Genomic DNA, 23915 nt, shown 5'->3' on the forward strand with positions numbered 1-23915 from the left:
TACTCTTCAAAGCCGATCCCCCCAAAATATTGCTGGTCTCTAAAATGTGACTGGATGTGCTGGATGGTCCAGGATTAAAGCATCCTGTGTGTGTAAAAGAAGGCACACTAAAAAGATGGAATCCACTTTACCTCACGCACCTGAAGTTGACAATGGACCTGGTATAGCTACATAACAGGAGGGTGTGGGCGGCGGTGAGATGGGTCACAACTCTCCAGCCTGACGGACCTGTTATTGGCAAAGTGGTATAAAATGAGATGTGAAAGCCCTGGATCGGGGAGGCGACAGCCTCTTTTACACTCCAGTTGTGTGTGCCTGTGTATGCCAGTCTATCTACCAGCATTCCCCACTTTACAAAGTGCCTGTTAATAAGATTAGTAATTTAAAAGCTCGCTGGCAATTGGCGAGCATGTTTCCCTTAAGAGTTGGGTTGGCACTGCGTCTCCAGCAGGGCTTGAAGAGCACCTGGTGAAGGAAGAAGCACACTCCACTTCAGCTAGTGGAAATGGAGAAAGCCAGGCCATTATGGGACAACCCTTTCCAGTTTGTGTTTGCCTGCATTTCTTATGCAGTGGGATTGGGGAATGTATGGCGGTTTCCCTATTTATGTCAGATGTATGGAGGAGGTAAGTGCAGTTCAAGTTCCTTGATTGTCTCTGGATACAGACCAAGGGGGCATCGGCCTCTTTTCTTCTTCTTCTTTTTTTAAGCCTGGTTTGTCTTTCCCCCCCCCAGAAGAGTGCTGGGTGCTCAACAGAGTTCCTTCTCTTGAGAAAGGAACAGTTGCTTTTATATTTTGTAGAGGCAAGAACAATACAGAATGTCCTAGTCTCAATATGCTGCCCGTTTTCCTGTTTGATACATTTCTGTTTGCTTGATGTTAGTTCATGGACAGCTTTTGATCTTATTTTCCCCATTTTTCCCAAAGCAAACTGTTTTTCTGGCACCTTCTCCCACTCTGTATGGAGAGAGAATGTTCAGCAAAAAGCTGCAACATACTAGAAGAAACCGATTCAGTTTCTTGTACTTTTATATAAATACAGGATTTAAACACTTCCAAGCAGAGGCACAATAATTCCTTATTCATGCTAATGAAAATTAGTCATAGTCATGCAAACAACTATAATAAATGCATTTCTGATAGACTAACTGAAAATTTAAGGGAATGAAAACACACCTTATAAAAACTGTACATAGACGCCTCATTCAGCACATGGGAAGCTGCTCTGGAGTGAGACCACTGGTCAATCCAGCTCAGTATTGTCTGCTCTGACTAGCAGTGGCTTCCCAGGTTCTTAGAAAGAGAACAGTCTTTCTCTGCACCGGTACTCCGGGATCCTTTCATTGGAGAAGCCAGGGAGTGAATGGAGGGCTTCCTGCATGCACAGGACCACTTTGCCCTGTGGAGGCACAAAGCATCTCACATGACCCTCCAATGTACTTTTATGTGGTATTGGCTGAAGGGTTAGAAAATAAAGGCCAATGGTGCAAAATAAATATATATATGTTATTACTCAGTTAAAATTCTGCAAATTCTCCATGCCTTTCGCCCACAGGCTTCTTCAGAGGAATCTGTAATAGGAAAATACATTACTGAGTTCTCATCAATGATGCTCATTCAGTTAAAACTATATAAACAAGTAAAAGCTTTGTGTTGAAATCAAATTGCAATTTGTACAGTAAAATATCACAACCACATACAAAACTGCTAGTAGAGCTTATTCTGTCCTTTTGTTTTCTCCTTGTCTTGGATGAAGGGGGAAGTACATGGAATCCTAATTTGGACTGATATAAATACAGGATTCAAAACTTTCTAAATAGAGGCATGATATACAAAATTATGTTTTCTTCAAAAATTGAATCTAGAACTAACTCATCTTGGTAACTTGGGAGCTGGGACTTTGTTTCACTTCATTATAAACTCATGCATCCAACACAAAACTAAGATCTAGGGTGCTATCAGATGGGCTGTTCGGTCCGATGTCACCCCTTCTCCCTACCGGATTTAATGTAACATTTGTCTCCCACTCTGTTCCACTCCCCAATCTCTCTCCTCCCATCCTCACCCCAGACTTCCTTGACGCCGGAGAAATTCCACTGTTTACAGCTCAAATTGTCCCACCGCACATTTCCGGCCTTCTATTCACCCCATTGTGCACTCAAGATGTTTGGAGGTCTGGGGCTTCCATGCCCTGGCTGCCATTTTTTCTCAGTTAGCAATATGCGCATGACCACATATCCACCCATGGCAGATAAGCGGTTCTACACATGCTCAAAGTAGAGGGTTTTTTAAAGGGTAGCGTGTCTGGTCACACAACAAATAGCTCTGGAGAGATTAGAGGCATGGCCAGACCACACCAAGCCTGCCATCTGATCGCAGGTTAAGATATAGAAGTTATGATATAGAACTGCCAACTTTTAAAACAATTGGTGGGGGGATCTGTTATCTAGGTAGAGAAGAAGAAGAAGAAGAAGAGATTGGATTTATACCCCACCCTTCACTACCCAAAGGAGTCTCAGAGCGGCTTACAAACTCCTTTCCCTTCCCCTCCCCACAACAGACCCCCTGTGAGGTAGGTGGGGCCGAGAGAGCTCTTGACAGAAACGGCTCTTTTTGAAGAACAGCTCTTATCAGAACTACGGCTTGCCCAAGGTCATCCAGCCACGTGCAAGTGGAGGAGTGGGGAATCAAACCCGGTTCTCCCAGATTAGAGTCCGCACACTTAACCACTACACCAAACTGGCTCAGAGGTGGACCCTGTATGGGTCAGGGCGGGACCCTGCTAGCTCACAGGGGTGGAGTTCAACATGGGTCTGGGGGAGGAGCCTCTGGCTCAGGAGGATGGGGCCAAACAGTTTTTGGTTAGTCTTGGGGGCATTACCCAGTGCAAGATCTCTAGACCTCAGGATTGGTTGAGGGGGGGGACAGGCTTACCTCTTGCTTTTTCTACAAAAGTCCCCTTAAAGTCTCGTCTAGACAGCAAATTTATAGTGGTGCTTTCCCTTCATTTCGCATGGTGGGCAGCTATCCAAAATATCCCTATTTTTTTACCAAGAGATGACAAACTAGGAAGAACATGTGGAGCCAGACAAAAGGTGCAAAAAGCCCTCCCACCGAAAGCAGGGTTGGGAGGAAAACTGGAAGCTCCTCCTGCCCCTGCAAGCCTTTCCTTGCCCCCGTGATCACACACGCACAGGGCATATTGGGCCTTAGTCTCGGTCAAGGGCTTTTGTTAGCAAAAGGCACCACAGCAGTGCCAGGGCTGCTAGGATCTTGAGAACTCCCTTCGCATGGAAGAAGTTACCTAACTTCTAAACAAAGAGGCTGTTAATAAAGGCGCAGCCAGGAGGCAACAAAATAATTCCCTGAATAAAACGGATTATGGCTGAGCATTCCCTTCACCTTCTCTTGCATCCGTTACTGTGCAGACTGCTTTCCTTGCCAGTGCTAAACAGTCCCAGCTGCAAAGAATGTTAATGCTGGAGATTAAACACCAAATAATAGATATTTACATAAATATTTTGGCCTGCTCTGAAAAGAAACCTGGAAATGCTTCACACAGACATACAAAACATGTTTTCAGTTTAATCTTCAGGTCTTGCAGAGGTGATTGCAAAGTCAAACGCCGAGGCTTGTAGCAGAATAAAGTTTTCTTGAGGGCCACACTCTCTGCAACACACAACACAGCGATGCTCTCCAAAACAGCATCCTTCATAGCAACATTTCCCTTTCCTCATGATGTGATCATGCAGCACAGGGGTCCCCAACAGGGTGCCCACTAACACCTTACCTGGTGCCCACCAAGCGTTGTTCGAAAGTGGCCCAGGCCAGGTGGGCTTTGAGCCCAGCAGGGCTCCTGATTGCCTGTGCAGATTAAAAGGCATCCTGTTAAATGCAGCTTCTGCCTTAAATGTTGAAGGGTATGAGAGTCATGCATGACCCTGTCCCCTGGCCATTTGTGGTTTGCCTCCTACAGTAGCCACTTGGGGTGTTGGGCCCACTACCCTCTGTCAGAATTCTAAAGGTGCTCGCGGGCTCACAAAGGTTGGGGACTCCTGGCCTAGTGAGTTTCACAGTCACCTTATAATGTGTTCCTGGAGAGAAGCTGCCACGAGAATATGATTTTCAACAGCATCCCAATGAAGACTTTTTTCAACACAAGCAGACACAAAAAGTGCAGTTCTGGGGGGGGGGGGGGGAGGGATGTTTTCCCCAAAAAGCACTTATGTAGTTTAAGAACTCAAACCTTTGGTACTGATGCCATCACATCCCCAGTTTAGGGGATTTTCTTCCATTTCACCTGACTCTTAAGCAGCAGAGCATGCACAAACAAACAAGGGAAATGCACAGGGGTGCAGTAGCAGATTGCAGTCACATGCCAAAATGTTATTCTAAAAAAGCTCTGATTCCAGTGGCACCTATAGCGTGTACTCCAGCCCTGAGGCCCATTCTACTCACTGGAGGGATGCATGGCTGACAACACATCCAGCTTCTAACCAAAGTCTGCCTGTTTCATTGACCAGACTTCTATCCATTTCTCAGTTTACAGTTTTCTGTCCGGGAAACTGAAGCAGAGGAGTTTTGCCAAGAAAAAAGTCCAGTAGCACTGTAAAGGCGAACAGCATTTTATTTATTTACTTGGCCAAGGTATCATTGCACACCTTGTATTAGAACTAAAGGCTTGGTTCAGACAACCAGGAGTTACCTTCTTTTTCTGACGCAAGGACCCCTCCCAGGAGAACTAAGACCCCAGTGTGTACATCTAGATAATCATTTCCCTGCTCGTGTACCTGAGATAGGACCAAAACAAATACATTTATTTAAATACAAGAAAACTGGCTAATCTATTAAACACATATGATGGTACTTACCAGTCAAAGGAAGTGTACATGGCTGTTAAACTTGCAGTTCCCTGCGGTGTCATTGCTACTAAATCATGTTTGTGCCCCCTTCTTCTGGAGTAACCTCCAAACTACTCCTGGCAGATTGCAGCTGATTTGGCATGCCTGGCTTCCTCCTAAGCACTGACTTCATGTCCTCAGACCAAAACTGTCCTCAGGGCAAGAGCTGGGAAGAAAAGCTCTCAACAAGTAATCCAGTGTCACGCTCAGGGTTGTGGGAGGGTCCGAGTCAGTCGTGGATTGAATCCAGGTTGTAAGGCTGAACATTATCGACCCAGGTTTGCCTCAGATATGCTGTTGGTCAAGTTAAAACTCACTTGCCTCAACTGGGAGAGCTTGCTTGAGATGAATTCGAGCGGATACGCCCCTCTCCTCTCCGTCTACCTCACTAGCTCTCCACGAATCCTCCCTGGCTTCACCTGTTCGTTCTTTTATTCGTGCAGCCTCCACACCTGTTTCACCCACCACCCACTTCTTAAAGTAACCGAGCCACAAGCTGGGGCTCCACGACATTCCACTCTCATTGCTCCACCCACCAACCCTGTCGTAGGCGGTCAGGTCCTTGACGCCCTGCCCATGTGATCCCGTGTCCCCAACCCCCTCCCTTCTTAGAGTTGTCACCTCTGGGTGGACACTGAGCCAGGACCCCTGGACCTCCCGGGAAGGGTCGAGGACTGCCTGCCTGCCCGTGACGTGTCCTGATTGGGTTATTTCCGGCATAGTTGGGAGGGGGTTGGCATCGCCCTCCTGACATCCAGTCCTTCATTAAAAATCCATTTCCCCCTTCTAAGATCACTGATTTCAAAGCATAAAAGGATATAGCTGTCTTTAAGAACTGCTGGCCTACAACGATCCTCTCTGGCCTATGATGTTTCTTTGTGCCTCAGTCAACTGCTTTGGCCAAACCTGCTCTCTTAAGAGAGCCATTCTGGCAGAGTTCCAGATCTTTTTTCTGTCCTCCTGAGGGATCCTGACCCTGTGGGTTCATTCCGGTGAGCTTCCCCGGATCACAAGGAATACAGGCCTGTGCCAAAACAACTGGAGCTGCCCAATGCATTAATACAGTAAAACAGACTTGAGTGCATGTGTAGGATTTTGTTATTGTTGCATAAAATAGACCTGAAAGTGTGTAAGGGTGTCAGATAACAAATGTTACAGTGCGTGGGTTTTCAACCAAATTTAGTTACCTGTGTAAACTCTTTGGTTAAACTGCCAGTCATTACTGAAATGGCCTGTGAAGAAATGCATTTTTTTCTTTGAAAGTTTGAAATGAGCAAAACCTGCACTCTGAGTTTTAAAAGTTTTTTCTCTCTCTCTGGGCAAAAAGCAGGCAGAAAGGGGGGAGGTCAGTTCAATTGCTTTCCAGATATACCTCAGCCCACCTTCATACAAATGCTTAGAGATCTAGGAGGAGAGATAATGGGTGGGGAACAAGCAGGGAACAGAGATTTGGAGCAATTAAATACTAGAGAGACTTCAGGAAGGAAATTTCTGTAAACTTAAGGAAAAAATTATCTGACCCGGCCTGAGGCAGCCATTTAACCTGCTGTCCTGGAGAGGTGGAGAAAATTTTGAGGTAATGGCAACTCTGTAGAGATCTGTAATTTCCTAAGCTAAGGAGCCTGTCCTATATTTTAACATCTGATAGGGCAGGTATAGAAAGAGGGTCAGAGGAATTGCATTGTACCCATTTCTTTTGAATCCCTTGCTCAATGTGGTGCTGTGAAAAAAGTGTGCTTGTGTGCTTTTTAATAAATACTTTATAACTTTTGATGCTGTTAGTGGTTCTCTGTACCACATAGACCTCCACCATCTTGGACATGCTATTTTAAAAGGGGCATCGGGGAAGGCAGGCAGTTGGCAAGTGACTATTCCTCCAGGGGTGTACAAAGCAGTAAACTGTCCCCATGGTGACCAGGTGCTGGGCAGCGGGAGTAACAGAGGCAAGGGCTCAGAATGTGGAAGGGAAGCTGGGAGTCCTGACCCTCCCAGCAGGCAATTCCTACACAGGCCAGGTGGTGGAGGTGGCGGAGGTGGCGGGTTACTGAAGAAAGAGAATAGCCTCTCCAGGTGTTGCGAAAACCTTGGAGAGCAGAGCAGAACAGGCCCATTCCACCACATGGCCTTTTGTAAGATGTTCTCAGATCAGGGTCATTTTTGTAATAGACCTCTAGGGGTCAATAGTCCACACTGTGAAAACTTTTCATTTTCTCGCGTTGAGATAAGAATCTGCAGGACATGCACCAGAAAGATAAGGCAAAGCCTATTTCCTGTTTTTGTCACTACATCACAATGAAAGAGAGTTGAGGACTCTTTCTAACATATGGTAACATTTGCATATGTCATGGTGTTTGCAGGTTATGTCTGGGTTCCCCACCCTTTTTTTTAATCTCATATGACTTGAGGATTCATCTTAGTCCCGAAGTGTGGCACCCAGTTTACAATGAAATCCCAATCTACATTGGGTAACACATGTGTAGGAATTGAGGTGAACTTGCAAATCACATGTTACAAAAAGGCAGGGTGGGGAATCCAGACATAGCCCATGATCTCCATAGTTGTGATTGTTTTTGGTGTGGCTGTTTTTAGTTATTGCCAATGATAGCCCAGTAGGAGGGAGAAGTAGGAAGGCCTCACCTTCCATTTTGTAGGGAAGGATGCCCCCCCCCCAACATGTGCATTACCCTCCACTATTCTGTCACTGTAGCTCGGAATGCCCACAATGAAGGACTGAGCCAGTTTCCTAACTGAATTTGTCATATTTAATTAAAATGACACTTTTAAACGGACATTCTTAATAAGTACCAGGGGTCATTTCGTAGAAAAAGAGATGCAGGAGCTCATTAGCATAACTTATTAACATAAATTATTTGCATATGCCACACACCCTGACATCACCGGACGTGTGTCAGAAGGCAACACCCACCACTCAGGCTCCACTGGACTGTTTTGGATTTTTGTATGTGTTGGGGGGGGGGGGGGGACGTGCAGATCTGTCCTCACAGCGGAGGGAGAGCTTGTACCTGAATAAAACTTAGTCTTAAAAGTGCCACTGGACTGTTTTGGATTGCTAGCTATGGGGGGGACGGGGACATGCAGATCTGCCCTCCCAGAGGAGGGAGAGCTTGTACCTGAAGGTGGGCCGAGGGGGGCAGCTCTGCAACTTACCTGGCTGCTTCTTGCTCCTCTGGCCCAACTGAGGGCTGCTGGGAGCAAGGGGCGGAGCTTGTTGCATGTGCCCACCCCCTGGGCTCCTTACTGCTGGAGCTCCGCTTCTGTGTGCTCCCGCAGGAAATGACTCCTGATAAGTACTATTAAAGCATGGGAGTGAAGCTGTTTTTTTTTTAAAGTTGCTAATATAAAAGTGAGGAGGGACAAGACCAGGCAGTTAAACAACAGGAAATGTGAAGTCTCAATGAGTATTCCAGCACCAGTTAGAGGCTTTGCCTATCTTAGCTCAGTTGGTTTTAATCACAACTCAGTCCTTACCATTGTTACTCTGAAGTCACTCACGCAGATTCCAATGAAGCCTGAGAGCTGGCAGAGTTCTAAAATGGTAGAATGGGCTGTACCACTTTAAACGGGAGAGAGTAAGGGTGGTGTTAGCCAATGGGCAACAGGGGCAGCTGCCCTGGGCCCCACACTTGGAAGGCCCCAACCACCCATGAGCCCTGCGCCCCTCCCAAGGCCAGGGGAAAACAAGAACAAGAGCTGGCTCCCGCAGCTGGCCTCTGGTGGCAGTGGGTGGTGGGTCCTACCCACCTCTCATGAGCCCCAGTGGAGGGGGCAGCAAGGGTAATGGTTCTGGGCCCCATCCAGAACTTTTGCCCAGTGCCCTATAATTTTTTTAATTAAAGCATTTATATCCCACCTTTCCTTGTAGCTCAAGGCAGCTTATAATAACAGTTAAAAACATTTTCAGATACAAACAAAAACAAGATAGCAAATCCCAATTCACTAAGACCGGGTCAGATCTGAACAGAGTAGCCCCCTACAGCCTAGGGTTGCCAAGTCCGGGTTGGGAAATTCCTGGAGATTTTGGGGGCGGAGCCAGGGGAAGGTAGGGTTTGCGGAAGGAAGGGACCTCAGTGAGGTATAATTCCATAGAGTTCCCCCTCCAAAGCAGCCATTGTCTCCAGGGGAACTGTCCGTGTAACATGACATTCCACCCTGGCTTCCAAGTCCTGTCTTTCAAGTGGCATGGGACTTCTGGTGTTTTTCCTCTTCCCCTGGTTATCTTTTAAGTCTCTTTGTGACAATTAGTTATCCTTTAACAACTGCTGTCTGAACTGTGTGAAAGACTCTCCTTAATCACATTCTTTCTTCCAAGGCGTTTTCCCCTTCACTCCTTCACTAGTTACACTGAGGCACCAAGCCGAGAGAGCTTGTTCAAAGCATTCTTCCAGTCTTTTAATTGTCTTGAAATGGATCACCGCTGCTGGGATCATCAGGGGAAGGTTTCAGACGTTAAAAATAACCGTGGAGTCTGCTGAGCGGTGCAGGCAGTGCTGGAGGGGACACTTGGCTTGGACCTGAAGAGCAGCGACAATCACAAGGGGGTGGGGGGGTGGCGGCTTGCCAGAAGAGCCTATGCCTGTTGTCATCATTACCTCAGTCAAATGGCCCTGCCTGCACCACTCATTCTATGATTGCATGTGATTTTTTTTCTATGTATTTAAGTTCTTTTAAAATTTCTTTTTATTTTACACGCACAAAAATTGCAGGAGTGTGTGACTGCACTTGTAGTCAGAAGTGCTTCGGGGAAACTCCCCTTAAGAACTGCTTGTTTGCTTTGGTGTGAGAGAGTGCTTTCGGGGGGACAAGGAGCTTTCAGATTACCTCCTGCCATTGTTCCCTCTAAGGGGCACTAGGGTGTGCTAGCGCACAGATTTCCGAACCTCAGTGAAGGGATTTTCATCCCAGTGCAGTTTTGAGGAGTGGGCAGCTCTGCCCTCCTGTTCAGCCAGTGCCTGCTCTGTGGCCACTATAACAGACAGAGCTGTTGCCTGCTCCCAGCAGTCATGGCCTGCCATCCTTCAGGACAGCAGTTCGTAAACTGCCCCCTTGACCTCTGTAGGCCTCCTGCCCTTGGAGGTCCCACTATGGGCCTAGGCCACACTCCAGAGCTGTCAGGGGGCTGCAGCAGGACCCTCACTGGGAAGGTCAAGGAGGTCTGGGGATGCAGAGATGGCTGAACAAGCCAGCCGGCGGGTGAGTGGGGTGGGCTGGGGTTTCCCCCCAGGCCTAGGCCACACTCTGGAGCCATTGGTGGGGTTGAGCAGGCCCTCACTGGGAAGGATGGAGGAGGGGGTGGCAGAGCTAGCCTCGCAAGCCAGCGGGTAGGTAAGTGGGGTGGACTGGGGGTTTTCCTCGAGCCCAGGCCATGCTCCATAGTCATTGGTGAGGCTGCAGCAGGTCCTTCGCTGGGAAGGATGGAGGTGTGGGGTGCTGGTGAAGCTGGCCTTGCAAGCTGGCAGGTGGGTGAGGGGGGGTGGGCTGGGGGGTTTCCCCAGGGCCAAGGCATGCTCTGGAGCCTTCAGGGCGCTGCAGCAGGCCCCTCACTGGGAAGGATGGAGGTGGGGGGTTGCCGAGCCAGCCTCACAAGCCAGCAGTCGGGTAAGTGGGGTGTGGTTTTTCCCCAGGCCCAGGCCATGCTCTGGAGCCTTGGGGTGGGGGGAGGCTCTGGGCTGCTGGCTGGCCTGGGTGGATGGGATCATGGTCCAGGGTGGCTTCCTTCCTTCCTTCCTTCCTCTTTCCTCATCTGTTTGCTTTCTTTACACCCCTTCCTTCCTTCTTTCACTCCTCTCCCCCATCTATATGCTTTCTTTCCATTTCTTTCTTTCTTTCCCTTTCTTTCTCTCCCTTTCTTTCCATTTCTTTCTTTCCTTCCCTCTCTTTCCATTTCGTTCTTTCCCTCTTTCTTTCCATTTCTTTATTTCCCTTTCTTTCCATTTCTTGCGTGTGTTACAGCACTGGTGCACTATTTTTACTTCTACACCAAGCTTTCAAATTGCAAATTAAAAAAATAAATGTCTAGGAGTGCAATGCTATGCAAAATTACTCCAGTCTAAATCTATTTATTTCCTTGTGCTTAGACTGGAGTAGTGTTGCCAGGTCCATCCTAGCAACTGGCAAGGGATGGAGGGGACTTACCAGGAGAAAGAGAAAGGCCTAGCTCTCATTGTTGGCATCACATAGGAAGTGACATAATCATGCCAGCAATTTCCGAACAACACTCTGGTTTTTGTGCAAAAACTCTATGGTAAAACCAGCTTCTGCCATGGAGTTTTTGCCCAAATACCAGAGCATCACCCAGACATCACTGGTGTGATGATGTCTACTTCCTGTGTGACACCAGCAATGAGGCCTACTCCTTTTTCCTGGTAAGTCCTCCTTGCTGGCCAGCTGATTGATGGCTGGAGGTAGGACCTGGTAGAGGGGGACCCCTGCCTCCACCATGGGGGTCCGGCAACCCTAGACTGGATTAACTCTGCATAGAATTGTGCTGCAAATCCACTCGTTTGCTAAATGTATTCCTTTGCTTCTCTTGCAGGTGGATTCCTTGTCCCTTATCTTATTATGTTGATTGTGGAAGGGATGCCATTGTTATACTTGGAGTTGGCAGTGGGACAGCGCATGCGTCAAGGGAGCATCGGGGCATGGAAAGCAATAAGTCCTTACCTCTGTGGGGTTGGTGCGTTCTCGTTTGTCTTATTTTCCTGATCACCTGGTCCCTGTAGAATTCTTCTGGGGTTCCTGAGAAATGACTCATTCTTCTCAGATCAGCAGAAGGCTCTGCTGAGCCTGTCCATAAGGTGTCCCCCCTCTTCCTCAGGTTACCAGTATCGAGATGGGGCCTGGAGTTCCCCCAGTATTACGACTGATCTCCAGACTACAGAGATCAGTTCCTCAGTAGGAAACGGCTGCTTTGAAGGCCAGACTCGATGGCACCGTAAAGATCAGATCCTTCTGGTCTGGGGAGAGGGCATGGTTGAGTGAAAAGACACTTCCTTGGCCACAGCTTATTCCTGACCTTCTGAAAGGCGACCTTGATTCAAAGTACTTCCAAACAATTATTCTAACGGTGACCCCATTAAGAACAGGCCCTCCTGCTGCCTCATCCAACCTGGGAATAGCCACTAGGAACAACTCCATCCTGTCGTGATTGTCCATTATTTACTTCAAATGAATATTCAAGGTGGGGAGCAGAAAAAACAACTTGTCTTCAGATTGCTGTGAGCATTTTCTGCATATTTAGTAACAGTCAAATGATCAAGGCAAGACAAACTGGCAGCTTGTTCAGGGAAATTTCCCCTGGCCCATATCTGTCTCTCCAGAATCCTGTGACTTCTTTGGGTCAGGTTAATTTCTCAGCCCGCAGAGCTGCTCCTTCCCTCGTTTGAACAGAGAACTACACTCTGTATTCCATCCCTCCTGGAGCACCCTCAGTCTCCCACGGGCTGCTTCTTGGCTCCCCCCCCCCTCTTCTAAATTTAGAAACCAATTTTTTCCTGCATGGACTGAATATGTAGAATCCCCTCATGTGCCTGGAGATAACACCCTTTGGAATCCCTTCGGACAAGCAGTCAACCAAATTATATTTAAAACCTGCAGAAATATGCTCTGGCTTGCTTACAAAAAGCACACAGGCATGCCCTGGCCTGGATAGCCCAGGCAAGCCCGATCTCATCAGATCTCGGAATCTACGTGGGGTCGGCTGTAGCAAGTACTTGGATGGGAGACCTCCTTGAAATATCAGAGGTGGGAGGTGGGAGGCGGGGGCAGGCTTTATTCAGCCACCTCTCTGAATAGCCTCCAGGCCCCCAGTAGGGGTCAGTCAACAGAGGGTCGCCATCAGGGCTATTTTTGGGCAGGGACGCACAGGAACAGAGTTCCGGCTGGCTCCCAAGTTGGCCACGCCCAGCAGGAACTCATTAGCATAACAGGCCACACCCAACAGCAGAAACTCATTAGGATTGGCTACATTAGGGTTTGTGGCCTAACATGCAAAGAAGTTCCTGCTACAAAAAAAGGCCCTGGGTTTTGACAACAAACAAGGTAAACAGAATAACAAGCAAAAGGTGGGTGTGGCTGGATAACCACACTTCTGGTAACATTTGGGTGTGGCCTAATGTGCTAATGAGCTGTGCTGTCAGGGGTGTGGCCTATTATGCTAATGAGTTCCTGCTGGGCTTTTTCTACAAAAAGAGCCCTGGTCGCCATCATACTCTCTCAGCCTAATCTGTTTCACATGGTTGTTGTGAAGATAAAGTGGAAGAGAGGAGAACAATGGGATAAACTGCTTCGGGCAGTACATAAATTAAAAAAACGAGTAGTAGTTACTTCTGAGATATGATACAATTGAAGGTCGAGGCCAGTGTTCATGAATGTCCCTCTTTGTATTTTCAGGAATTGCCAGTGTAGTTGTGTCCTTTTTCCTCTCTATGTACTACAATGTCATAAATGCTTGGGCTTTCTGGTACCTCTTCCATTCGTTTCAGGTGAGAAATAGAATACTATATATAAGGTGCACAAAATCATCTTTCCATCCAGGGGAAAGGGTATTCTGAACAGTTCTGCAAATGTATTTGTTGTTGTCCAGCATAGACACCTGGAGAAGCTGCAGGATTAAAAAAAGCCATGGAGATGGCTCAGTGGTAGAACATCTGCTTGGAATGCAGAAGGCCACAGGTTCAATACCAGCATCTCCAGTTAAAAGGATCAGGTGATGTGAGAGAGCTCAGCCGAAGACCGTGGAGAACTGTTGTGCAGGCAGAGTAGACCCTATTGGCTAGAATAGAAGGATCAGGTGATGTGAGAGAGCTCAGCCAAAGACCGTGGAGAACTGATGTGCAGGCAGAGTAGACCCTACTGGCTAGAATAGATCATCAAGGTCTTTTTCAGTATAAGAGAGTTTCATGTGTTCGTTTTATTGTACATCCAATCACCCCATTGCATTTTCCAAGTGCAAGATGCTGCAACTTATATTGCTGTGTGCAAATATCCTCCTGTGAATGAGTAAAGAAAATGTTTGCCAGAAACTCTGCTAGTTTGTTATGTTAGGACCTCTAGGACAGAACAGGAGCTTTCTCATATGAACCTGTCAGACTCTTGATTTATCAAGCTTGGTATTGCCTAATTTGATTGGCAGTAGCCCTGTTCATGTTATAGTGAATGCATGTACAACCTGCATGTATACCTGTTTGTGAGAAAGAATCAGTGCGCGGTCAGTTTACAAATAAAACTGGGGACCAGTACCTGGATAAATGTGGGGTTTGAAACCACACATTCAGCTGTACACATACAATGTAATACATATTACATCGAATGTAATATGAGAATGTATGCAACACTCATATAAAGAAAAATCAAGTGTATCATGAACAGGTTATTGTTCTCCAAGTTCTCAAGCAGAGGTCTTTCATATCACCAGTACCTAATCCTTTTATCTGGACATGTTTTGGATTGAACCTGGGACCTTCTGCATTTAAAGCAAACGTTCTACCACTGGGTCTCAGTCCCTGTCCTGTCCTGTCCCCTTTGCTCAATTGCCCCAGCATTTTCAAAGCTATTCGATGTTCATCTGGAGTTAAATGGCTCCTTAGAACCATTAAAAAGTGGATAGGTGAATGGAGTGCTAATAAGCTGTATGCAGGACAGAATTGGCCATATGCAGCTAGATCCCCACTACTGTATTAGTTATACACGGGAAATACAGAGTTTCCTCTGAAAGAGATCTTCAAGGAAAGGAACATCAAAGGACGTTGATGCTTCTTTGAAGACATGAAGCTTACACAATATCAAGTCAGTGACATTTCAGAAGTGAAATATGAATGTTTACATTGTGAGCCTTTTTAAATACATATCTTGTGGTCCTATGATTGCACTAGAATGTGGTAGTGGATGCCAAATTCAGATCCCATCTTTCACCCTTCTCCAAAACTTTCAGTGTGAAAGAAAACCAGTTAAATGTTTTGTGTGGAATACTGGCCCACAGAATGTTGAGCTTTACGTACTCTGTTTTTAATTATCGCAAGCCATTTTGAGGACCTATGTTAAGTCAAAAGGCAAGCTTATTTTAAATAAGGAAATATCCTCGCAAAAACTTTTCTAATCTCTTTCAGGAGAACAGGGAAATGAAAGTATTTTCAAATTAGCTATAAACATTTGTTCCCAGAATAACTTACTGGGTTTTGATGATAAGAGCTACACTTTATAATGTTTTTGAGGCGTTTAAATTGCATAATGACACTTGAGCATGAGGTAATATACAACAGCACTAGCAATATACAGCCTAATAAGCAACCTGTTAACTTGTCACGTTGGTACTGTGACACACCCAACCCAGCCCTCATCTTCAGCACTTACTTAGAAAACATCTTTGTCTATGTGGATTTTGTTTTTCACTTTGTTCTGTATTCTAGAAATGCTTTGCATAAGTGCGGGGACTAACTGCTATTCATCGTGTCACCCTGGGTTTAGAAAACGTTTATCGTTGCAAGACTCATAAGAATATAAGAATTAATAGAACTTTCAGTGCAACCTGGATCAGTCTTGTAAAATTTATCCTGCTGTGGTTTGTTTGGGGGGTGGGTTACTGTGAAAGCAAAGATTACAAATGGAAATGTTTAGTTTGCCACCGTGTCACTGCACCCATTCTTCAACAGCTTTCCTTGGACTTTCCCTTCCAATGGTGTAAGAGAGTGCAAGCTTTCAGATCACACATCACTCTTCATCAGGCAAATGATTAGGGGGAAGCAGACAGCTAATCACAAAACTCTTAACTTTTCAAACAATTATTGTGCACTTTGTTGATCAATAGAATGCTGTGGTCAGAATATGCGTAACATATTGTACCATCTGTGTTTGAAGAGGTAGAGATTTGAGATTAGACCCTGAAGGAGCTAAATATATTTGGTTTAATGCATAACTTTTCTTCTCTATATTGCCATTATTTCCTGTTCTTCCTGCCCAGTTAAGACACCTGCCAACTCAAAAGTTTGCATATCTCACACCATCAGAAGTTAGTTCAAGGATAATGCCATTTTATCTAAACTGAATGGCAAACACTGTCAGAACATGTGGCTTGCCTTCAAGTTAGTTCAAGGATAATGCCATTTTATCAAAACTGAATGACAAACACTGTCAGAACATGTGGCTTGCCTAGACGTCACAGACTTCATTGCAGGAAGGTTATGTAATGAGCAGGGAATAATTTATGGTTCGCTCCCCAAATCACCATATATTGGCGTGGGACACTGCATTGCATTCTGCTTCAGCTAACCTGCACTTATTTGCATGAACCTCAGTCAAGGAACTTCTGGGAGCATGAGAGTTCATATCTGCCTTTCATCCCAAGGATCCTTTGCCATGGGCAAATTGTCCACTGAATATTAACCATACTGATTATGTGGAGGAGTGTGAGAAGGCATCATCCACACAGTACTTTTGGTACAGGAAAACCCTGAATATCTCCCCATCTATCGAGGAAAGTGGGAGCATCCAATGGGAGCTAGCAGTTTGTCTGATCCTGGCATGGCTGGTGGTCTATCTGTGCATTCTCAGAGGAACAGAGTCCACAGGCAAGGTAGGAAGACTACTGCAATTGATTCAAATTATTATTAGGGGCTGAAGTATTGAGCTGTAACAAACATGAAGTGAATTAAAACCAGTTTGGGTTTAATCCTTGTCTGCTAAAGAAACACCAACGTTGTTGTTGTCTGAGAAAAAAATGCAGACATCCTGACCTGATGATTATATTATTAAAAAACGAACGCACAAGGCAGCGTTTCTTAACTCTCAAGAGGGTTCCATTGCTTTAAGCGGAGGGCCCTAATATGTACATGTATACCAAGGGATGCATGTGCAGATCATTCTTTTCAGCGTAACGTAAGGGGCACCCTGCCTATAAACAGATCTGTGTGCTCACCTGAGCATACCTGGATCGCTCTATTAAGGTGAGCAGAACTGAGACAGCACTGGTCACTACTCTGATCTCCTGTGAGGAAGAGGGGGATTAAGAGTGTACTATTAAAGAAGCAGCCCAGGCTAGCCTGATCTCATCAGGTCTCAGAAGCTAGGTGGGGTTGGCCCTGGTTTAGTGTTTGGATGGGAGACCAGCAACGAAATCCAGGGTTGCAACCAAGGCTCCCTCTAAGCTGTGGAGTCTTGTGAGCAAAAATTCTACTTTGTGAGCTCCTGGCATTAAAGTTGTGAGCGAGCGATTTGGCTGCTGCATAAATCAGTTTGCTCTGGAGCCCTCCTTTCCTGAGCGAAGACAAAAACGTGTGAGCCGGAGGCTAAAAAACTGTGAGCCGGCTCACACTAACTCAGCTTAGAGGGAACACTGGTTGGAACCCAGAGGCATGCAATGGCAAGCGCCTCTGAAGATCCCTTGCCTTGAAAATCCTGTGAGGGTTTGCCATAAATTGGCTGCGACTTGATGGCCCTCCCCACCACCATGAAACAAACTCTAGTAAATGTCCAAAATTGAAAATACGGCTTTCGGGGCATGTGCTTTCACAAGTGAATTTGAGATGTGACAATTTTACCTCCCAAATACTACTTCAGCAGCGACGACAACATTAGAGCAGTTAGCATACCACTCCCTTCCATCCCTGTCCCCCCAATCCATGGTATCTGTCTCTTCCTCATGGGCTCAAAAGATTACATGGGGAAGATTGGTTTGTTTGACAGCAAAGAGATTTGAAGCCTTTTCTTATATGGAATGAACTCACCCCCAGAATTGGAGCATGGGCGCACACAGGTTCCTCAAAAACAAAATCCATCTCCATAGCCAGCATGATAAAATTGTTAAGAGCAGTGGGACTCTAATTTGGAGAACCAGGATTGATTCCCCACTTACTTCTCCATGTGAAGCCTGCTGGGTGACCTTGGGCCAGTCACAGGTCTCTCCACACTCTCTCAGCCCTAACTACCTCACAAGGTGGCTGTTGTGGGGAGAGGAAGGGAAGTCAATTATAAGTCACTCTGAGACTCCTTGGGGTAGAGAAAAGTGGGGTATAAAAACCAATCCTCCTTCTTCTAGCAGAACAGTTGTTCAGAATTTTAATGCATATTAAATTTAAATGGTGATCTGCAGCTCTAATAAATGTAGCTCTTTGGTGGTGCCTTTGCAGGTTGTGTATGTGACGGCTTCTTTGCCCTATGTGGTCCTCATCATATACTTAATCAGAGGCCTGACACTCCATGGAGCTACAAATGGACTGACATACATGTTTACGCCAAAGGTACATGTGCCGTCACTTGCTTGACAAATGTAACTGAAAAACCTTTCATTGTAAATGAAACGTACATTTCACCAGTATGTGTTTCTCATCCTAGAGGTATAGGCCCATGAAATAGCTACAAAACCTATCTTTCATATAAACACAACCCAAGTAGAAAAGAAAATAAGATAGCAATAGACTAAATAATCTGAAAGCACGAAACCGGATTTCCTCTTCCCTGGCATGTCGATACCACCTGGTATCTGCTGCAGGAATGAGTGCTCTGTGTACACACTGAGGTCTTTTGTCCACTCACTTCAACGTGAAAGCAGAACAGCATTCTCGACAGAAGTGAAATGGAGCAGCAGAAATGGCGCAGATCTCTGTGTGTAGAATGTGTAGCACATGTGTAGAATGCGTAGAATTTGGCACATTAACACGCTGGTTGCCAACACAAGGTTAGCAGGATCATAACACGGTTTTAAAATTCTTATTTATTTATTTGTTCGGTTTATATCCCGCCCTCCCCACCAAGGCAGGCTCTATGAGCTGTTAACCTTCATGGCTTCTAACTTGGAGTTGCTTTAACTTTACATGACATTTTGCAATATAATTCCCTGGAGAGATTTCTTATACACACAGATGACTACATATTGCAGTGATCACCCGTAGAACTTGGAGTCAGTCACACCCGTCATAAAACCAGAAATCAGATTAACAACAGATGTTGAGGATCTCCCTTTAACTGCAACAGGATCTAGTGAGCTCAGCTATGGGAAATATTATTGAACGGCAAAGCCAGAAAGAGAAGATTGCTGAGACCTAAAAGGAAGGAGGACTATACTGTTGAGTTAGAACGAAGAGTTACAGATCCCAGGTGCTCGCCCACAATGCTGAGACATCTGAGACTGGCTTGATTTTATTGGAACTAAGGCTGCAGTTCCCGTTCATGCTTGCTTGGGAATGAGGCCCATTGGCCTCAGTGGCATTTACGTCTTCGTAAACGTACATAGCCTGGGTAGCCCGATCTCATCAGATCTTGGAAGCTAAGCAGGGTTGGCCCTGGCTAGTATTTGAATGGGAGACCTCCAAGGAATACCAGGGTCATGATGCGGAGCCAGGCAATGGCAAACCACCTCTGAAACGTCTCTTGCCTTGAACACCCCATGATCAGCTGTGACTTGACAGCACTTTCCACCACCAAATGCACCTGTAAACAGCTACTACTGAAGTTGTGGATTTTACCAGATAGGGAAAGCAGGCTGTGTCCATATTGCTCATTCTGTAGTCCATGGCCATACAAATGGGAATGGCCATGACCTAGCCTACAGGCACATTGAGAGGATCAGTCAGATGCTGCATAACAGTGCCAGTCTCATTTCTGTGGGCCTTACAGCTAGAGCAACTAGCAAACCCCAAGACGTGGATTAACGCAGCGACTCAGATCTTCTTCTCTCTCGGGCTTGGCTTTGGAAGCCTAATCGCTTTTGCCAGCTACAACCAGCCAAACAACAACTGCGAGCGGCACGCCATCATTGTCTCGTTAATCAACAGCAGCACCTCAGTCTTTGCCAGCATTGTGACGTTCTCTATTTATGGTTTCAAGGCAACCCACAATTACGAGAACTGCATAAGCAAGTAAGATTCACTTTTTGTTTCAATCCTCTGCTTTTCACCTGCAACTGAAAAGGTATTGCAAACAGCCTTACTTTTGTTTAATGACAAGATGGCAAAACCGTTTTTGGAGGGCATCGTTTCCTGTCATCTAATTTGGAGCTTTGGCATGAGATGATGGGAAAGCATCCAAGTGTGCAATTAACCCACTCAAGAGGAGAACACACATTTTCCCCTCATCACAGCATTACAGTAAATGATGCATTCAGAGCTAGTTCTGATCCTTGTGGGTGCTTTCAAACATTACAGATTCATGTTGTCAGCCCAGTATGAGGGCTCTTAAACATGGTTTTGCCACACACAGAGACTGGAAATGGATGAATGGTTAATTTCTGATCATTTTTGAGCCAAGTTAGACACTGATCTCAATTTTAATTTGCTTTATGGTTTATTATTATTTTTAAGTCATCAGATTGTTTTGTGGTGCCAGAAACTACCTTATAAGAATATTGCTTCTTGCTCTCTTAATTTAGTGTCTAAATTAATTCTGTTGACAGGGTGATCTTGCTTCTTACAAATGCCTTTGAATTGGAAGAAGGATCAATAACGGCAGCGAACCTTGAATATATGAAAAATTATCTAGCATCTGCTCATCCCAGTGAATATACAGAACTGTCTCCACAGATAAGGAACTGCAGCTTGGAAGCTGAATTAAACACAGTGAGCTGCTTTAAAAAATTGTTTGAACAGAGTAAAGCTCATTTTTAGGATGTTAAAAATGCATAACAGCAACCAGTTTGTTGTTGGTGTCTTATGCTTTAAATTTATTATGGAATATCTACCGTAACTTTTCTAAAACTCACAAATTTGACTAAGGACCCTTTCTATGTAAATGTAACCTGAGACCAATTTGCTTTATGGTTTATTGATTTCAGTCAAATCAATATACCTTGAATTAAACTTTGTTGGTCTTAAAGGTGCCACTGGACTCAAACTTTTTACTGAGTGCAAGCTTGTGATATATGGAAGTATTCTTAAAGCGACTACTATAGGTTTGGACTGCAGAGTTTTTTTCTTCGCATCAGCCATTCACATGTGGTTAGTATTCTTAAAGCGACTACTATAGGTTTTGACTGCAGCGTTTTTGGAGGTTTTTTCTTAGCATCAGCCATTCACATGTGGCTATACAAGTTTATTTACTTATCACACCGTATTTGTGTGTGCAGGAAAGCATGCTGCAATGCGCATGCAAATTATTAGACACAATCCAGCCAAAGTTGATGCTGTACAGAAACAGTCGTAAAGTGCACAACGAATGCTCAAAACCCAATTTATTTCAATGGGATGTAGTTGCCACTGGATTGTATCATTAAGGTGGAAACTGGCTGATGACATCCACGTCAGCTTCAGAACTTGACAAGAGAAAAGAGAGCTATGTATGTGGCCCTCTGACACATCCAGAGCTGAATATATGCTACCACACCACTGGATTACAAAGGATGAGTTGTCAAATCGATCAAGTTTGTTCAGCTCTGACTACGTTGATCGTGTGCATCCCCCCCACCCCCAGCAATTAATGCACTCCAGGGCTGACAGCACACACTTTTTCCAATTTGATGAGAGAGTGTCTTGGGCTCACAGCTAGATCAATGTTGTTTTACGTATTTGTAGTATGTGAGATACTTGCTACTCATGAACCTGTTTACTTCCATTTTCTGGCTGTTGTTCACAGACCTACTGCATCTTCTGGGCATGGAACAGCGGTCACTGTGGGTGTAGAGGGGGAGGCATTTGTGAATTTCCTGCTTTGTGCAGGGGATTGGACAACATGACCCTGGAGATCCCTTCCAGCTCTATGATTCGAAGATCTGTATTTTCAGGCACAGTCCCAAGAATATGCATGGTATTGTTTTGGCTCAGCCAGGCTGTGATGCCTTTAGTAATAATGTAACACAATGAGGGCCCATCTCATGAGGTGGGCACTGTGCCACAGTACAGAGCCTTGCCAGCCAACAGCTCAAATTAATTAACTGGATCTATTCTCAAGAATAAATATTAACTACTGATAGGCAAGTGTCCTGCCAATCAGATTTCTAAGTTTTCACCCACAATAATAAAAGCGGCAGCCAATCTGTGGACAGTTCTTTCTAGTCAGGTATCACCCTCCAATCAATTGTTGCTTTGGCCATGGCAATGCATTGTCCATAATTTTACTGTTTGGTCTTCCTTCCTCACGGGCAGGCAGTCCAAGGGACTGGATTAGCATTCATAGTCTATTCTGAAGCAATAAAGAACATGGAGGTCTCCCAGCTGTATTCAGTGCTCTATTTCGTTATGCTGCTGATGCTGGGGATAGGCAGCATGCTAGGGAACACTGCAGCCATCCTCACGCCTTTGACGGACAGCGAATTCCTTTCCACTCACGTGCCCAAGGAGATGATCTCTGGTAAGCTGGCTATTTCTTACATGAACCCCAAACAGTAAAAGTCACCTAGGTGTCCGGATATGTTTTGCGCCTGTAAGGGAGTGTTGTGGGAGCATGCTGCCACACGTGTTGCACCCTAATTGCATGCATGGCCAACAGTGGCACTTCTAGACATCCTCGCTTCAAGACTGCGGACGCTGTTCTGCCTATGGGTGTCCTGCACATGGCAAAGGTCAGCGCGCGGTATTGCTTGACATCAGCATCTTTCAGGGGTGTCCTGCACATGGCAAAGGTCAGCGGTATTGCTTGACATCAGCATCTTTCAGTTCCAAAATGGTCCCTTTTTCTGTATGCCTCCTTTTGCTTTGGAAATGAGGTGCAGACATCAACATCATGTTAACTGCTTTGGTCAACTGCTGAAGCACTCACACACTACAATAGCATCAGTCAGCCCACCCTTTGAACACTGACCGCTTCCACAAGTGGAATGAAGAGTGGGTACTTTTTAATCTCGAGTGTCGTACTTTTCTTCCCACCGAGACTGCAACTGCTTGTTTTGCTTTCGCAGGGGCCGTGTGTTTTGTCAACTGCATCATTGGCCTCGTGTTCACCCTAGAGGCCGGCAGCTATTGGTTCGACATCTTCAATGATTATGCAGCTACCCTGTCCTTGCTGCTCATTGTATTAGTGGAAACGATTGCTGTTTGTTATGTTTATGGGCTAGGAAGGTAAGAGCACCCGTCACATCACTGTACAATTAGTCTACACAACATTCTGTTCGTTTCTATCCAGGTATCCCTATTTATATGCCTGCTATTATACCTCAGAAGCCAGGAAGCTGAAAATTCCTGGCATCCCTTCAAAAATGTGCAGGGTTTCTCTGTCTGCAATATACGTATCGCCTTGTTTCGATCAGGAATGGGGTAGAACCATTTGAGCAACAGAGCACTGCTCAATTTTTATTATGTTATACTCCATCTTTCTCCCCTACAGGGACCCAAAGCTGCTTGGCATTGTTCTTGCACTCCGCCATTTTACGGTCACAGCAGTTTGCCTGTGAAAGAATGATCAGCCAAAGGTCACCTAGAGCAGATTTGAACCTGGAACTCCCAGCTTCTAGCTCCCCACCCTGATGGCTCATTGTGCTCCTTTCTTTGACAGATTTGCGGAAGACCTGACCGTGATGACAGGCCATAAACCAAGCTGGTACTGGAAAATTATGTGGGCTTTTGTTAGTCCTGTGCTAATTGTAAGCCTATTTATATTTTACATCACTGACTACATCAGCACAGGGACCCTGAAATACCAAGCGTGGGATGCAACAGAGGTATTTTACTCACGGCTGTTTGAAGAAACTAACCAGCAGTAGGCTGAGATCTACCAGCTAGGGAAAAGTATGGAGACCAGTGCTAGTAAATTTTGAAAACAAAATGCTGTAAGTTAGCTGTTTAGCTTGTGAACTGCGAAGGACAATAGGAAAATTGATCTTAAGTAGGTGTAGCTTTGGTACATTAGAGGCACAATTAGAAAGTTGCACTATATAAGGGAATACCTAAAGAATTTTCAGTCATGTCTAATAACTCAAGAAACTCTAGTATAAGGGTGCAACAGCTATTTTTTAACTCCGCCAATTAGGTGAGGGCCATGCAAAAAATGATAAAAAGGAACAAAAATTAGGATATTTCCCTTCTCTCTCTCGTGCTGTTTGCTCTGAATCTCAGCAGCAAAGTGCTACAGTTCAGCAG

The 23915-nt window shown here is 45.5% G+C and overlaps 1 protein-coding gene across 2 annotated transcripts in view; it reads left to right on the forward strand.

The window, feature by feature from the left end:
- Window positions 1-496: 496 nt before the first annotated feature.
- Window positions 497-23915, forward strand: part of SLC6A20 (solute carrier family 6 (proline IMINO transporter), member 20) — a 25442-nt gene continuing 2023 nt past the window's right edge. Inside the window, exons 1-10 of one of the 2 annotated variants that reach the window (XM_015412292.1) lie at window positions 497-626; window positions 11456-11596; window positions 13312-13403; window positions 16262-16489; window positions 18042-18152; window positions 19528-19769; window positions 20303-20465; window positions 21987-22191; window positions 22739-22898; window positions 23332-23497. In XM_015412292.1, coding sequence (XP_015267778.1) covers window positions 506-626; window positions 11456-11596; window positions 13312-13403; window positions 16262-16489; window positions 18042-18152; window positions 19528-19769; window positions 20303-20465; window positions 21987-22191; window positions 22739-22898; window positions 23332-23497 — 1629 coding nt within the window. In that variant the 5' untranslated portion in view covers window positions 497-505. The remainder of the gene's footprint in view (window positions 627-11455; window positions 11597-13311; window positions 13404-16261; window positions 16490-18041; window positions 18153-19527; window positions 19770-20302; window positions 20466-21986; window positions 22192-22738; window positions 22899-23331; window positions 23498-23915) is intronic. The other variant, XM_015412284.1, reaches the window with a different exon arrangement.

Source organism: Gekko japonicus, unplaced genomic scaffold (assembly GCF_001447785.1).
Source record: "Gekko japonicus isolate JY-2015 unplaced genomic scaffold, Gekko_japonicus_V1.1 scaffold747, whole genome shotgun sequence".
NCBI classification, from domain to species: domain Eukaryota; kingdom Metazoa; phylum Chordata; class Lepidosauria; order Squamata; family Gekkonidae; genus Gekko; species Gekko japonicus.